Source organism: Gossypium arboreum, chromosome 5 (assembly GCF_025698485.1).
Source record: "Gossypium arboreum isolate Shixiya-1 chromosome 5, ASM2569848v2, whole genome shotgun sequence".
Taxonomy (NCBI): domain Eukaryota; kingdom Viridiplantae; phylum Streptophyta; class Magnoliopsida; order Malvales; family Malvaceae; genus Gossypium; species Gossypium arboreum.
The window spans coordinates 82,808,829-82,826,468 of NC_069074.1; the positions used below are offsets into that span (position 1 = coordinate 82,808,829).

General features: G+C 30.9%; 2 protein-coding genes across 2 annotated transcripts; one reads left to right on the forward strand and one right to left on the reverse strand.

Moving 5' to 3' along the window:
* Positions 1-1,858: 1,858 nt before the first annotated feature.
* Positions 1,859-2,700, reverse strand: LOC108452827 (pollen allergen Sal k 5.0101-like). The gene is made up of 2 exons (XM_017750610.2): positions 2,459-2,700; positions 1,859-2,334 (listed from the first exon to the last, which is right to left on the reverse strand). The coding sequence occupies exons 1-2, from the start codon at positions 2,622-2,624 to the stop codon at positions 1,937-1,939; spliced, it is 564 nt and encodes a 187-aa protein (XP_017606099.1). The 5' UTR covers positions 2,625-2,700; the 3' UTR covers positions 1,859-1,936.
* Positions 2,701-10,911: 8,211 nt separating this feature from the next.
* LOC108450720 (ubiquitin-conjugating enzyme E2 36-like) lies at positions 10,912-13,961 on the forward strand. The gene is made up of 8 exons (XM_017748469.2): positions 10,912-11,089; positions 11,283-11,310; positions 11,481-11,567; positions 11,921-11,979; positions 13,033-13,074; positions 13,162-13,235; positions 13,428-13,525; positions 13,670-13,961. The coding sequence occupies exons 1-8, from the start codon at positions 11,054-11,056 to the stop codon at positions 13,705-13,707; spliced, it is 462 nt and encodes a 153-aa protein (XP_017603958.1). The 5' UTR covers positions 10,912-11,053; the 3' UTR covers positions 13,708-13,961.
* Positions 13,962-17,640: the final 3,679 nt, after the last annotated feature.

A 17,640-nucleotide genomic window follows, 5' to 3' on the forward strand; every position in this document is an offset into this window, starting at 1 on the left:
CTCTACCTCATGGCCAGAAATGTATAGGATGCAAATGGATTTTCAGGATAAAAAAAAATCCTGATGGCACGATTGCTCGACAAAAAGCTCACCTTGTTGTAAAAAGGTGTTCACAGGTTCATGGCTGTGATTTTAAGAAAACATTTAGTCCAGTAGTCAAACTTGCAACCATTCGTACCATTTTAACTATTGATGTGTCTCGAGAGGCTGGCAACTTCGACAGGTCGATGTTAATAATGCCTTTTTAAATTACAATCTTGCTGATGAGGTGTTTATACAATAACCTTCGGGCTATGTTCAATATGGAGTTGATAGCCAACCTCTAGTCTATCGTTTGAAGAAAGCTCTGTATGGTCTTCGTCAGGTTTCGTGGGCTTGGTTTGATAAACTGAAGAATTTTCTTGTTTCAATTGGGTTTGTTATGTCTAGATCTGATGCTTCTCTCTTTGTCTGAGTTACGCCTACCTCCGTGCTTTATGTGCTGGTCTGTGTGGATGACATTATTATTACTGGAAGTGTACCTACCTGTTTGTTCAATAGCTCAATGATGAGTTCTCCCTTAGGGATATGGGTGAACTCCACTATTTTCTCGGGATTGAGGTTATTCGCTCCTCCACCGGCTCTCTTCATCTTTGTCAGAAAAATACATCAGAGATTTACTTGAACGGAGTTTGATTTACTTGAACGGAGTTCTATGTCGTGTACTAAGAGTGTTAACACTCTAATGGTTAGCTCTTCTCTTTCTAAGGATGACGAAGATCGTCTTTCTGATCCCACTGAGTACAAAAGTCTTACCGGTGCTTTACAGTATGTCGTTCTAACCCATCTAGATATTGCTTATGCTGTGAACCGCATATGTCAATTCATGCATACACCTACATCTGTTCATCTGGTTGCATTGAATAGAATTTTGCGATATCTAAACAGTACTCTTGGTTATGGCCTCGTTGTTCGTCCTTTTGATCGACTATCTTTGTTGGAAATGCTGACGCTAACTGAGGGCTCGATTTTAGATGATCATCGATCTACAACAAGCTACTGTGTGTACTTTGGTCACAGTCTTATTTCTTGGTGTTCCAAAAAGTAATCTATGGTTTCACGCTCTACAACTGAGGCTAAATATCGAAGTCTTGCTACTACTAGTGAGGTTACATGGCTAGTCTCATTACTCAAAGAATTGCATCTTCAGAGTGTTGATCAACCAACTGTTTGGTGTGACAATTCTAGTGCAGTTGTCGTCGCTGCCAATCCTGTGTTACACTCCAAATTCAAACATATTGAGTTGGATTTATTTTTTGTTCATGAGAAAGTTGCCAATGGCTCTCTTATTGTTGGCAAGGTTCTTGCCTGTGATCAAGTCGCCGACATTCTAACTAAGCCGATTTTTGTGTCATTTTTTACTCGGTTTCAGAATCCTCTTTAAGTCTTACCTACCGGGAAGCTGGGTGAATGTTAAGAGTATAGAATACTCTGGTAACTAGAGCTGTTAGCTCTCTGAGCTGTTAGTTTGTTACTAAGTTTGTTAGATTGTTAAGCCAGTCATAGCAGTCACATATGTACTCTATAAATACTACATCTGTAATGTACGTGAATATAAGATATAGTCTAAATATAGAAACTCTTTCTTATTATTTGATCTATTGAGTAGTATATGCATTTTACCTGAGTTCGTTACATCCTCGACTGCTGCTTTCTTGTTTGTTTTTGGTTTCTGCTTAAAGTTCTCTTTAAATTCCTATGAGTCGATAGCTAGTGCGCCAAAAGCTGGGTTTAACGTTATTGTAATTATTGTTTATGTTTTACGTTGTTTTATTTAACACTTTGACTCAGTGGCAAGGAAATTAAAATGATAAACATATAGTAGAATAATAATGATTCAATTTTTAATATAGGCTAATGCCGAGCTTTCAGAAAAAGTTGAAAGTGAAAATACATATTATAGTTCTGACGAAGGGGAAATGTCTTCAGCTTCTTGGCTAAGCTCATTATAGCCTCCAACTTCTTGGTTAAGCTCATAATAGCCTATCTCTTGAAGAACTTGAGTACATTGAGGAAGAGCAACCTTCTTCTTAAACCCAAGATTGTTGGCAAACCGAAGCTCACCGCTAACGCCGTCAAGTGTGGTGAGAACTACCCTAGATATCCTCCATATTTCGGAGGGATCATTGCAATCCGGGTTGGGACTCCTCACCAAGGCGACGTCGCAGTCTGATTCCTCATAATCGCCTTCCACTGCAATGTGATAGTCTCCATGTTCGTCAGTCACTATTTCTTGGCTCTGGAAGGTAAGCTGATTGTCTGTACGATTCCTGCATTCCAATTTCACTACTGCTCCTGCAATATCAAAAACATTAATTTGTCAACCCAACTTTTATGTATCAATTATTTTTATTTCGTGTTCGTATATTTAAAATACAAAAAAAAGAAAGAGTGAATAAGTGGTAATTTGATTATATACCACCGATGGGTTCACTGAGTTTGGTCTCAAACTCAACACGACAAGTGTCACAGTAAACATGGCCTACAACAATGTAGGTCATATTTTCAGCCCCATAGACGAAATTGAGTGAGGACGAAACAAAAATGGTGAAGCAGAAAATAGCGATTATGGGAATATTTGCCATTTCTTTCGTTCTAACTCTTATTTGTTTACTGCTCTTTCCTGAATATAAAAGCTGGTAACAATTGGTAGATTTATAGAGAGGGGTTGAATTATTTTGGGATTCAAGTAATTTATTTTAAGGGTTTGATTAGTTGAGGGAGAGGGAGACTCGTACTCATCATTCTCTTTTTTTACCTATTTCAAGCAATACAACACAACTAATTATCTAAAAATAAGGAGAAACCACTAAAAATAATAACAACTTTTCATACTAAACTTAATCCTTTCCATAGATTAAAGCCAAAGCCTATAGCAAATCCTATCCGGGGAATTTACATTTTTTATACATGTAGAAACTTAAAAAAGTCACCAGTTTTTATTCATTTTTTATACTAGTTTTAAACCCATGGAACGTGAACATAATTATATATAAAAAAATAATATAACGTATGTATTAAATTTATATAAAATTAAAAAATTGTTTGTATATTACTTAATATGTTACTTATCCCATCACTCCTACACTATTCTTCCAGTCTATCCCATCACTTTCTCAGCTACTTGCATCACTCCCACTGCCATCAGCCCACGATTCTGCTCAGCCTGTCTCCTCCCAGTTCCAGCCAGCCTCCGGTGCATCTCCCTCTGACCCTAGGGAGTTCCTTGCATGGTACCTGCAGCATGCCTTCTCCTCTTACTTGCTGGCTCCACCCTCTCAAAGCCACTACCATAGCTACTCCTTTGGACCAAGCTTCTCATCAGCAGCCCTCTGGCTCTTAGCATCAAAGTTTCTGAGATGGAAGAGAAAATGAGGCGCATGGAGGAGCAACTCTCTGAGCAACAGCACCGTTTACAGGAACAAGAAGAGTGCCAATGCCTGCTTGACTTGAAAAATGCTCAAAACCAGCAATTGGTTGAAGAGCTCCGCTCAGCTCCAGAAGAAACGATTCCCTCCACCCAGAGGACTCTACTCGGTTCACCTTTCATAGATATAATGATCGGCGCCAGCCGGATGATCTACCGGCTGACACCCTCGGTGTGCCCAAGACAACAATGCTTCCTTGGAGGAGCAGCTGATGGCCCGAATTATTGCAAGAAGTGAAGCTAAGCCATCAGGAGCTTGTATTCAATTAAGTACTGTCAGGTACTTATATTCAATTAAGAGTTAAATTGTATGTTGTTTCCCATTAAAGACTTAATTGATTATTGAACTATTTTTAGGTGGTTTTCGTTATATTAAGCCAAAACAAAATGAAAAGTGAAGATAAGCCGCCAAGGCACATTTGAGCATAAAAATTGAGTTAAAAAAAAAACATAAGAAGAAATACAGATACGATAGAAGCCTAGTTTTTGTAGCCAGTGAATGGAAAAACATAAATGAAATGATAAGAGGATGAAGCAAACAACACTGATAAATGGATTTGATTAAAGTAGCAGTGTGTGTAAAGAAGGAAAAATTAAATAAATATATAACAATAACTAATAAAAATTAAGTCAAATAAAATGTTAAGAAATAGTCTGAATCCGAGATATCGAAGCCTTAGTTTGGATATGTGATGCCTTTATGGGGTGACAGTAAAATTAATTACTGTAGTTATCAGATAAAAGATTCCACCACACCATAAGTACAGTGAATCTGAAGGCACCTAAATTAAGAATGAATAAAATTATTATTAGAAACTTTAAAAAAAAATTTGTTTGACAGAGATGAGTTTAGTGTTATTTGGTGGAGTGGAAAAGTAGAAGAGTATTCTTGATAATGATAATTATTTTTTATTTTAATGCATAAAAACAATTCAGCTAAATTAGAATGATATGAAAAGAGAAAATGAAATATAAGTGTATGCTAGATTAAAATTGTACATTTTTAAATGTTTTGTTTTTATTTTAATTTTCAACTCTACCGTGGAAAAATATTTTTTCTTTCAACTTTTAATCTTTCCAATTTTCTTTTTACTCTACCAAGCAAACTTTAATTGGTTTAAATAGATCAGAAATCTCTATACTCTTTTGAAACTTAAATCTTAGTCTATGTATTTAATTTTAAGGCATCGAGTCAATGTACTTTTTTTATTTAGAAATCTTGATCCTTTGTCTAATTTTGCAATTATAAAAAAGATAGAATAACATTTTGACGCTCAACATTTGCAATTTTTATCAATTGGATCTTTACTCTTTAAAAGTACATATAAATTATTTAAAAATTAAAAGTTTTATTTATTTTAAAAGTAATGACTAAATTATCAAAAATTATCAATGTTGAGGACTAAAATGTTATTCTATCTTTTTATAATTGCAAAATTGGGTGAGAGCATCAAAATTTTTAGATAAAAAATAAAATAACTCAAAGCCAAAATATAAAAATTAAATTTTAAATTTCACTAGATTATAGGGACTTCTAACATATTCAAACCAATTTAATTGGTGAGAAAATAAATCATGCACTCGATATATCAAAGTCTATCAACTTTCCTTGAAATGTAACTTTCTTTTGGAAGTTACTTACTTAAATTATTGGAATGTGATTCTTTTGAATATTAGGTAACGTTTGGTATGATGAAAAATAGTCATTTTTTTAAGAATTTAATCAGTTAAAAAGTGATGCTAATGTTTGGTATGTCAAAATTTTTTATTTTTCTTGGAATCTAACTTTCCCTTCGAAGTTATTTTTCTATGAACATGACAATGTAATTCCCATAATAAAAAGTGAGAAAATTACTTTCCCATGTAGGTTGGAAAGTTAAAAAAATATATATTAAGATAAAATTATCCTTATTTTATATTGGTTTAATATATTAGTCTATTAATAAACATAAATAATAATAAAAAGAGCAAAGAAGAAGCTATTGCCTACTTCCTTTGCGCTACTAAAATTGGACATGCTACGTAAAATTGTTTTTGTTCCTATAACATATATTTACTATGTTAATAATACTACAAAAAATTAGATCAAAATTCCAAATTTTACTCCCAAAATTTGGCTTTTCTAAGAAGATTTTTCCTTTATTTTTATTAAGAATAGTTTTTAATATTATTTTTAATACTATAAAAATATTAGAGAGGCCTACTTCTATATTTGGGAAGGCCAAAGTATGTATGTAAAGGGGAAAATTAAAAAATATTAGACTTTGGGAGGGTCATGGCCCCTGGATCTCTTAGTAGCTCCGCCACTGTTCAAAAACAAGTTTTATATATACATGATTTTACATGTGTATTATTTTATTTACAAAATATATGTAAGATAAATTTGAAATAATTTTACTTTCAATTAACTATAAATAAAAAATTAAAAATCAATTAAATTTTTTTATTAAATATTTAATCAATTTTTTTGTTAAGAATAAAATTTATTATAAAAATTAATTCTATCCACGTGGGTAGAGTTGTGCCCTTGTTTGTTTTCACTTCGTTTTGTCTTTTCAATCTTTTCGATTTATAATGAATATGTTTTTTCTTTCAAAAAAAATTTAAATACATGAATAATTCTTTTATTTAGTAATGGTAAATCCATAAATTATCATTGCATTCTTAGGAATTACTTAGTGAACCAAATGTGATAATATAACTTTACGGCGATTTTAATCAATATTTTCTAGTGTGTACCAAACGTTGTAAAGTAACTTTTTCAACAATCATTGTAACACCCCCTACCCGTATTCCGAGCCTAGAATAGGGTACGAGGCATTACCGAACTTAATATGATCAATCATGTAAAAATCAGCCATAAAATTTTTTCTAAATTAAAAACTTTCATACATATGTTTAATGTCCCTTATATGGGCCTACGGGGCCCAAAACATACATTCAGGATGGTTCGGGACCAAACCGTAAACATATGAAACTTTTGCAACACTTAGAAAATTTTCACACTTTGGAAAGTCACACGCCCGTGTTTTCAACCCGTGTAACTCTCTGTTTGTAGCTTCATCAGCCTTGTCAGTCGTACACTGCATATAAATAATAAGAAACGTGTATAGGCTCAATTCTTATTAAATTTCTCATATATATACACAATTTCACGTTATGTAATCATACAACATATATCAGCTATATCTCTGTAATCTAAATATATTTTCATAACAACTTATCTTGATTTCATACTATTTCATATTTAAGCTTAAATAACCAAAGTATTTGAAATATCATCTTTATGCAAATAGTACATATGAGGTATATAATTCCATAATTATGAATAAACACATTTATCAAACATTTTCCATATTCATATATCAATGTCTCATGTCTCGATATATCAATAACCGTCATTTTCATGAATTTCGAGTTCAATTTCATAATTATTTGTCTCGTGTTCAATTTATTTCATGTCGGAACTTTATTCATTAAAACATTTGAATTATCAATACATATGGATAGTACATTCAAGATGAACAATTATGTAATAACAAATGAATTCATTTATCAACCAAGTTCTATACTCATATCTTATCAACTCGTACTTCCTTATATCACATAATTCCATGTAACACTTACCAAACGTTGTCAAATTAGTGAACGCCTTACAGAATTGAGTACTTCGTTTTCTCGATGCCATAGTCCAACTATGGTCTTACACATGTTCACATAATGATGCCATAGCCCAGCTATGGTCTTACACATATTCATATATCGATGCCATAGCCCACTATGGTCTTACACGTAATCACATATCACATATCGATGCCGTAGCCCACTATGGTCTTACACGAATCACATATCTCACGATGCCATATCTCGATATGGTCTTATCTGATAGCATATATCACACCGATGTCATATCCGGATATGGTCTTATACGAAAATCACTTGTCACTTGTGGCCGAAGCTACCACTATTCATCGATCGGTGGCAGAGCTACCATTTTTCACTGATTAGGTAGTCGAAGCTACCACTTTTCACTGATCAAGTAGCAGAAGCTACCACTTTTCACTAATCAGGTGGCGGCTACCACTTTTCACTTGTCATTTGTCCTTGATCAGATAAGTGTAGCCGAAGCTATTACTTATCACTTTCACTTGTCCTTGATTAGATAAGTGTAGCCGAAGCTATTACTTATCACTTTCATTTGTCCTTGATCAGATAAGTGTAGCCGAAGCTATCACTTATCACTTGTTGCCATGGTCCAACTATGGTCTTTTCCTTCAATTCATCTTGTCACTGAATTGAAATGTTCAATTTGATCATTTATTCAATTTTCATGCTTTTACATTATTCACTATTTTAATCATCAATACATATGAAATAACACATCATGAAATTCATAAAATTAACAAATAATCACTAAAATTTAGCCATATAAACTCACAAGTTCAATTTTTGTATTATAACGATAATCATAATTTCATAATAAATGTTCCAAATAAAACATTATATCATTTCTAATCCAACACTTATCGATTATAATCGGGCATGTGATCAATTTATACACGAGTCATTCATATATTTTTTTCCTCCTCCTCTCCATCCACATCCTTGGTATAAATAACACACTTGTAAGTAACATTATCCATAATTTTCACTAATTACTTATGTGAATATTCAAGCTATCCACCCGTGTCATAGTCACTAAATTATTTATATTTAAGATCCGCTAATTTTTCCTGAAACTAGACTCACATATCTTCTTACCATAAAAATTTCATAATTTTTGGTTGGTCCAATTAATACAGTTTATTCATTGAATTCTCCCCTGCTCTGCTATTTGACAGTTCCGACCCTTCTTCACTAAAAATTAATTATCTCCTCGTAAAGGATTCGAATGATGTTTCCGTTTCTTTCTCTTGAAAACAGACTCATTCAGGATTCTAAAAATATAAATTTAAGCCGCTAATTATTTTTATACAATTTTTTATGATTTTACAAAGTCAAAACAGGGGAACCCAAAATCATTCTGACCTTGTCTCACAAAATTTATCATATCTCATGATTTACAATTCCATTGCTTACATCATTTTTTCTATAAGAAACTAGACTCAATAAGTTTTAATTTCATATTTTATTCATCCTTTAATTCCATTTCTAAAATTTTTGGTGATTTTTCAAAGTTAGACTACTGCTTCTGTCCAAAACAGTTTTAGTGCAAAATGTTGATTTCCATTTTGCCCCAAATTTCACAATTCATACAATTCAGTCCTTACTCAATTAACCCCTCAATTACGATAATTTTATCAATTAATACTTTTACTAGACATTATAAGTTATTTCATAACTATTGAAATTCAGCATTTCCACATAAAACCTAACTTCAAACTCTTTTACAATTAGGTCCCAAACATTCACTTTCTATTCAATTCTTTCAATAAAATCAGCATATAAACAATTTAAATCTCTAATTTTCATGCCAAATCATCATATACTTCCAGCACATATTCATAGCAACTTTCAATTTCTTTCATAGAATAAAAAAACTAATGAATTCAACAAGTGGACCTAGTTGTAAAAGTCACAAAAACATAAAAATTTTAAGAAATAATCAAGAATTGAACTTACCTGAAGTAAAAATGTGAAAAACCAGCTTAAGGGAATTCTTCCATGGCATTTTTGCTGATGATAATGTAGAAAAATAAAGAGAAATCTAGATAATTCCACTTTAGTCCTAGCTTTATTAAGTAAATTTTGCAATTTTCCAATTTTTCCCTTAATTCTCCTTATATTCTTACTGATTTCATGCCCTTGCCGTCCAGCCCAAAGAGACCTTGGGTCTATTTTCCTTTTAAACCCTCTTTCTTTTATCATTTAAGCTATTTAATCATTTTCCACAATTTTGCATTTGATACAATTTAGTCCTTTTTATTCAATTAACTATCAGAACTTTAAAATTTCTTGACGAAACTTTAATACTAACTTATTAACACTCCATAAATATTTATAAAAATATTTATGGCTCCATTTAAAATTCTCGAGTTCTCGATACCTCGTTTTCGATTCTAATTATTTTAATATTTATTTTTAGTACACTATTCACTATTTCAAAATTTTTCCTAACTTCACATTTAACTTATACTCACTAAATTAATAATATTTCCTACTCATTTGTCGGATTTAGTGATCTTGAATCACTGTTCCGATACCACTGAAAATTAAGTTGTTACAATCACACCCCATTAAAATTATAACATAGGAAAATACCAAGCGCTAACTCATTGGAAAAGAAACTTTCCCATATAGTTGAGAAATTAAAACTTATCTCAGATAAAATTGCCCTTTTCCTTATTTATTTATTTTGATTACTATGCAATATTTTTCACCATAAAATCATAAAAAAATTAATTTTAAAATTTTAAATATTATTGAATTAAATTTTAGATTATATTCTAACTTAATACATATGAAATATTTAAAATCTATTATCAATTTAATCATATATTAATGAGATAAATATATTAATATAGTTTTATTTAAAATAAAAAACTTGATTGTTAATAATAAAATCATTGAAAAATGTTAAAATTAATCAAATTTATTTTGATCTTTCAAAATTTACTATCACTTTTCCAACATATCAAACATTGTAATATTACATTAGAAATCCAACCGTATGCATATACGTGTGGAAACCACAAATATAGAATATAAATGTATGTTTAAAATAACATAAAATAAATATTAAAATATATGACTTGAAACTAATTAATAATAATTACAGATGAAATATGTGCAATATTAAAATTTTAAAAATAGATTTAATTGTTTATCATTTAGTTGTTATCAATTTTGAGTCGATATTGAGTTAACTTATAGCGCCAACTCAATCAAATACATTATTAATACTAGAAATCCTATCACAGGCATATGCATGTGAAAACCACAATTTAAAATATAGATATGTGTTTAAAAATAACATATAATAAATAATGAAACGTATGATTTGAACTAATTAATTATAATAACACATGAAATTAACAACATAAATACATCATATTAACAATACAAAATGCATTACATTTATTTATCATGACGTTATCATCAATTATGAGTTAATGTCAAGTTGACTTACGATATTAACTCAGTTAAAATTATATTTTACTATAGTAAAATTATAATTTAATTTCAGCCCCTCTAAAAGAAATTTTCTGACTTCGCCCCTAGTTAAAGGTGACATCAATTCAATAAAAATATAAATAATAGCATAGATTCGTAGTAATCTCACATTCCATTAAAATTTTATCATGAATCAAAAATGTTAAAAGAAAATAAAAAATAATTAAATTGTTGAAAAGGAAAAAGAAAAAATATATAGGTATTAATTGTGCAATTAAACTAAAATGTTATAAATTTACAGCAGTTTAAAATTTAGAGTGATATTTTGAACGTGGGTCGCACTGCAGTGGAGTTAAAATTGGATTATAAGAAAAACACTAAAATCAATTGAGACTTGAGACTTAAAAAGAGTTATTTTTATCTCAGTTCCCAGAAACTATTTTGCCTGTTTATGTTCACCCGTCGATCCTTGCAATGGCCAATACTAATCTCCCTCGAAGAATAATTAAGGTTTCTCTTTCCATCTCCCTCCTCTCCTTTTCTGGGTTTCTACACTTTGCTTTCATAGCTTTATTGTTTATGCTTTTAATGAATCAAAAGCTTCAGATAATTAATTTCAGAGCGTCTTCTTACATTGAAGAAAGCTTTTCTTGTTAATTTTCCATGCTATAATTCTGGTCTCCTTTACCTTTGATCGAAACAGGAAACTCAGCGTCTCCTCAGTGAACCAGGTAAGTACTTAGCTTTCTTTTTTTTTTTTATAGAAATTCTTGTTAAATTTTGTGTTTTGAGTAGTTTCAATGTTATGAGCAACAAAATTAACTTTCTGGGTTTCTTTTCTTTAAAGAAATTATTTTTTCCTGTTGCCTAAAAGTTTTTGTTTTTTTTTTTCGCCCCGCAGCACCTGGAATTAGTGCTTCGCCATCAGAGGATAACATGCGATATTTCAATGTGATGATCCTTGGTCCCACACAGTCTCCATATGAAGGTAGTTTATTTTTTTGATTGTTCAATGTTTATGGCTGATTTACGTCATTAAGAGTGACACCATCCCCAATGGTCAGTCATTAAAATGACCACAATTCGTTTTAAGCATATTATTGTTCACAAAATTGGTTTATGCAGCGTTTATTTTATTTCATTTTCTTTTTTCCCTTTGGTTTTCTAACCTTTGTAAGCAAAAATGGACCCATGTTTTCAATCTTAAAATGTAGGTTCAATTAGCATGCTTTTTCAGTGTTATCCAGCGCTTAGTCTGGTTTTGGGAAGTTCTTTTTGGCGATATCTCATTTGGCAATTAAAGAATATAATTCATTTTCTTGTTTGGAATATTTCGTTTAGGAGGGGTTTTCAAGTTGGAACTATTTTTGCCTGAAGAATATCCCATGACTGCTCCCAAGGTACTCAACTCTCCTGCATTGCTTCTTAATATTTAGCATGACCTTGTTTTCGTATCCACTGTTGTATACTGGATTGTTTTTCCTTTGATATCCGATATTAGTTGTCTTCATGACCTCGTCTAGAAAAGTTTTTGTAGGGTTTTGATATGATTTAGGGATGTTGTAGTTTGCTTTTAGAGAACTGTTTTTAATTTGTTGGGGTGTTATTTCTGGCATGTTTTTACTATTACTGCATCTAGTTTCCATCACTCTATGTTGTCTTCTTAGTTATTATGAAATATGTTAAAATGTTAATCAGTGTAGCAAAACACCAAAACCTGAAGTATATTATATATTAATACTCACTACACTTGAAATGCTGTGGAATGCTCTATAATTTGTTGTTGGCTTGTAATTTCAGGCTCAGCAGAATTGAGTTGTCCTTTTTTTGTATGGCCAAATTAAATACCAAATATGCATTAATCTCCTTTCGTTTTATCAGCTTATAATTTTTGCTTTGATGTCATTTAAAGGAAAATGTTGATCTGCATTCAAACTTTGTGTTATATGCACTGCTTTCCTGAAGTCCTTGTTGTGACATGATCAATGCCTTAGCGTCTACTACCTAGGTAGCCAACTCATTTCTTTGATCCTTGAAAGTTTTACTTTCACCCGGGAAGAACATTTTTCTTTCTAGTGATGCCTTTGCATATGATTAGCTGTGCGGAACCCAATGTGCTTGGTGGTAATGATCTAATTTGTGCTTACCTTCCTAGTTGAGCTCTGCATGACTAATATGATGCCATTTGAGACTTTGTTGTCTTCCTGTTATCGATACTTGATTGTCCAGTTTCATAAGATTGGCCTTCTTTGCCTCGTTTCTGGTCACTGGACTTCATTGTTTAATTCTCTTGCACTAGCGGTTCATGAATCTAGTATATTCATAGAATTTTAACCGACAGTAGTTGGCATTTCAGCATCAAGTTCACCTTTTTTCTCAGAAATTTTCTGTCATTCATTTTCCTTTCTGATATATTGTCTATTTTTAACCACCTAAAAAATTTGGTATAACAGGTTCGGTTTCTTACAAAGATATATCATCCGAACATTGATAAGGTTTGGTCTACTTGTTCCTTCTATTGTCCTTATTTTATGGTGTGAAAGATGTGTTTTCTTGGCTCTGAAGATTGAGCTTTATTTCAGCTTGGAAGAATATGCCTTGATATTCTCAAAGACAAATGGAGTCCTGCTCTCCAAATCCGAACTGTACTTTTGAGGTATTACAAGTTTCTGTGAAATGAGAATAGAGGTTTTTCATATAGGGTGAATATATCATGGCTTGTTGAAAACGATTTAAAACATTTTCTATATTGGCAGAAGATTTTCTAGTAAATATGGCTGAATATTTCCTTTCCGCCACTGCCTACTTTTGGCTTAGATTAATACTGAGATTATCATCTATATTCCAGCATTCAAGCACTCTTGAGTGCTCCAAATCCCGATGATCCACTCTCCGAGAACATTGCTAAACACTGGAAAATGAATGAGGCTGAAGCTGTCGAGACAGGTAAGAAAAATCTCTACTTACAGTGTTGAGGTCATTCGTACTTACAGTGTTGAGGTCATTGGGATTGGTCAACACACTACTACAAATCAAAGGAAGATATGCTGGCATTCTTATAATCAACTGTTCTTGATTTCCTTTTTGCAGCGAAGGAATGGACCCGTTTATACGCAAGTGGAGCATGACATACGAGTGGCGGAAACATTTGCCCTGTTAAAAATAACATTTTGTGCAATGTAAGCGATTGAATGTCAATTCTGTAAGGATATTTGGAAGATTTAAATGTTACGGTAAGTTTGATACTGGCAGAGCTTCCCAGTTGCTGTCTGTTAAATGTTTAATCGTTTCCCCATTGGAAGCTCTCTGAACTTGTATGATAATATCAACATTGTTCTTCTAAAACTCTCAAAATGCTGAAATAAGGGATTATTCTTAAATACATCCATTTCAGATTCTTATTACTGGTCGGATTACCGATGATGCATTGTTTTTGTGCTTTGTTCATCAACTGAAAATATCTACCCCTAAAGAATCTTTAACAGTGAAATGATATGATGAAGATGGATTAACTTTGGGTTTCTTTTGGAAACAGAGAAAACGTGAAATGACTTGATGGAATAATCTGAATATGTTAGTGTTTGGTTTGGAAAAACACAATTTAGGGACTAAAAATTAAAATTGATCAAAATTGAAATTATTGTATGTGCTTTCTTCGAGTTTGACTTTTGATTTTACCATTTAGACTTTTGTATTTAAGAGTTGACTTATATTTTATTCTCTGTACTTAAAAATAGGTAAATTAGTCTTTATACATTAGATAAAAAAGTAAATTGATCTTTCTATTAAAATTTTATTTATTTATTTCTATTATTAAAATTATTTCTTGTATGTCAAAATGAGGTACACGAATATTTGATTATTTTGTCAATCACGTTAATCAATATCATAAGATTTTTGTAAATTTATTATACAATTTACATCATGAATGTGTCTAATTTAATATTTTCTTAAACTCCATGTAAATTTAATATAAATTATCTCCAATATTTTTTATTTTGAATGCAATATTATCTCTGATATTTGAATTAAATATAATTGTCGAAAGCCCAATTTTGCACCTTTTAGTACGTAAATGAATATATAATGGGGATACGCGTAGACGAGTAATTTTGAAACATGCAAAACTTCGGTCCATTGTTTAAACTTTTGGGTAAATTATAAATGTTTTTTTTAAATTATATTTTAGTTATTTATATTTAAAATATCACGTTTTAATTAATTATATTATTATTTTATTACGAAATAATCCTCTATTATTAAAATTTGTTATTTCTTTAACAACAATAATAATCCAAATAAAATTTTAAATCTCAACTTAAATGTAGAGTTGAGAAGAAAATAGGTCTTAAATTTTGTATGAAAATAGAATACAAATTTTGTGTTGCCCAATTTTCTCCTGTATAAAAAAAGAGCAAAAAAGAGCAATAACTGGATTTGGAAAAATATTATCAAAAGAGAGAAGAGAAGAGCACAATGACAGGAGAAGAAGAAGAAGTTGCGAGCAATCTTTGATTAGGATTTTTCTGCGGGGGGTCAAGATAGACCAATCTGCATATGGTAACGACTGCAACAATTTTTGTATTGATCATCTGATAACTGCTAGAAAGTCACTGAAGCTTAGCTTAGAGAAATCGAGAACCCTAGGATTGGCTCTTGAAAAGGCTGGACCTAAGTTAGAGGAGATCAATCAAAGATTGCCTTCCTTAGAAGCTGTTGTCCGCCCGGTTCGTGCCGACAAAGATGCACTTGTTGCAGTCGAGGGCATATTAATCGAGCTGTGGGCCCTGTTGCGGTAGTGTTTAAGGTTTTCGATGTTGTTTATGGACTTGAAAAGTCCTTGCTATCAGATCCCAAGAATGATCTTCCTGGGTATTTATCAGTGTTGAAATGCCTCCAAGAGGCATTAAGGTTTCTGGGTGATAATTGCGGGTTTGCAATTCAATGGTTGGAAGATATAACTGAGTGTTTGGAGGATAACAGAGTTCTTGACGAAATGTAACTGTTGAATTTGAAGACGCCGCTCAAGGGTCTCAAGGAGTTGCAAAATAATGGGGAAAGAGTACATCTTGATGGAGGCCTTTTGGATGCTACATTGGATAAACTGTAAAATGAGTTTAGAAGACTATTGACGAAGTATAGTGTGCCACTCCCAATGTCATCACCGTCACTAGGCGAACGGGCATACATTGCATCATCTCCCTTACTTGTGACTGATATTTAGAAGCTGCAAGCGCCCATTTCTTCTTTTGTCGTTGCGCTCTTCTCTTCTCTTTTCAAAACCAACTATTGGTTAGAAAGTTGAGTTTTAAGGCAAATTTTTATATTCTATTTTCATAAAAAAATTAAAAATTTATTTTCATCTCTGGATATCTAAGTTGATATTTAATAACGGAGTAACTAAACGTAACAAATCAACGAGCTTAATGATAAAGTGGTCACTTCATAACAAAACGATAATATAAGTAACTAAAACATAATATTTAAAATATATGTGATTAAAATATAATCTAAAAAAATAAAATTATTATTTTTATAGTTTACTCTAAACTTTAACCATTAGTGTACATAACATGAATTTTTCAACTTTATATGCACTTTTAAATCTAATAATTTTATCCTAGTACAAAAATAAGATTTTAATAAACATAAAGGGATTAGTAAATAAATTATGAAATTTATACAAAATTATACTAAAACAGAGAATTATGTATGATACTAACCTTTTGAAATTTTTTATACAATACTTAAAATTATTTATAGTCCCACTTCACGCTTTAAATAGGAGTATAAAGGCACTTGAGTATGCTTGAATTCACGTTCTTACGTATTATAAATAATACCAATACTAATTGAGCTAACACTTAATCAACATTTAATTTAGGTTAAAATATGTTCAAGTTTCTTAACTTTTCATACATTTGGAATTTAGTACTTCTATTTCTTAGACTTAGAAATGCAAGTACAATTGTTAACACTATTATTTTTGTGCTAAACTTAGATTAATAAACATTTTTTAATTACATAACTACTAAGTGAGTTTTTTTTGGCTTATATGTCAAAAAAGCCCTTAAGAAATTGAAAAATTAAATCAATTAAGACCCTATATTAAATTCACACCTAACTGAATCTTTGTCGTTAATCAAAATAATCAATTAAGCCCTTCCTTTAACGGAATCCGTGGTTGATCACATTGATTGTTAATATAAATTAACGAACTAATAAGATGGTGACACATGACAATTTTTTGGTGTAATCTAATATCTTCGAAAAAATCATAAACAATTATTAAAAGATAAAAAATATTATTGAAATTATTAAATTTAAAAATATTAAAATTGATATAAACTTATAAAAATTATAATAAAATAATAAAATTTATAAATATTATAAAAGTTTAATAAAATTAATAAAATTAATAAACATATTTAAAATTTTATAAAACTTATAAAAATCATAAAACTTATCAAAATCATAAAAAAATCTTAAAACTTATAAATATTATAAAAAGTTCAGTTGAAATTAAAGTTGAAAGTTTGATAACCCTGGGTCTGGACGGTTGAAAGAGATGATGATTATCTCTTCTTCCACCAAATTATTAATGTTTAATTAATCTAAAATAATTATGTGTTAATTAAATAAATCTTTAAATTATTAAAACTAATCCACACACAAATGACCGTCCACTATCTCATGATTAGGCATGTTGTTTTAGATTTTTGGTTAATTGTAATTTAAATTCTATTTATTAATTAAGAATCTATAGTGAATATTTTTACAATTTAGTCCTTGAGCCCTAATTAATCATAATTTTAGTTAAATTGATTATTTATATTTCAATTCATCTATATAATAACTTCGTAAATATCTTTATTTAATATTTATGATCTCGGTTCATGAAAACAAGGTCCCAAAAGCATAATTTCTGATACCACTGAAAATCAGGTCGTTACATAATTAGAGCTCAAATGATTTATAAATAAGTGCCAACTTTTCGCCTATTAATTATAAATTCATTAAGTCACGAAGTCATCCACTATAGTATTGTGTCTGAGTTCTCC

Excerpts from the sequence above, each read along its gene's own strand:
- LOC108452827 (XM_017750610.2), bottom strand. The coding sequence starts at position 2,624 with ATGGCAAATATTCCCATAATCGCTATTTTCTGCTTCACCATTTTTGTT. Across the intron at positions 2,335-2,458 it reads ACTCAGTGAACCCATCGGTG|GAGCAGTAGTGAAATTGGAA; the intron begins GTATATAATCAA and ends TTGATATTGCAG.
- LOC108450720 (XM_017748469.2), top strand. The coding sequence starts at position 11,054 with ATGGCCAATACTAATCTCCCTCGAAGAATAATTAAG. Across the intron at positions 11,311-11,480 it reads GCGTCTCCTCAGTGAACCAG|CACCTGGAATTAGTGCTTCG; the intron begins GTAAGTACTTAG and ends TTCGCCCCGCAG. Across the intron at positions 11,980-13,032 it reads ATCCCATGACTGCTCCCAAG|GTTCGGTTTCTTACAAAGAT; the intron begins GTACTCAACTCT and ends TTGGTATAACAG.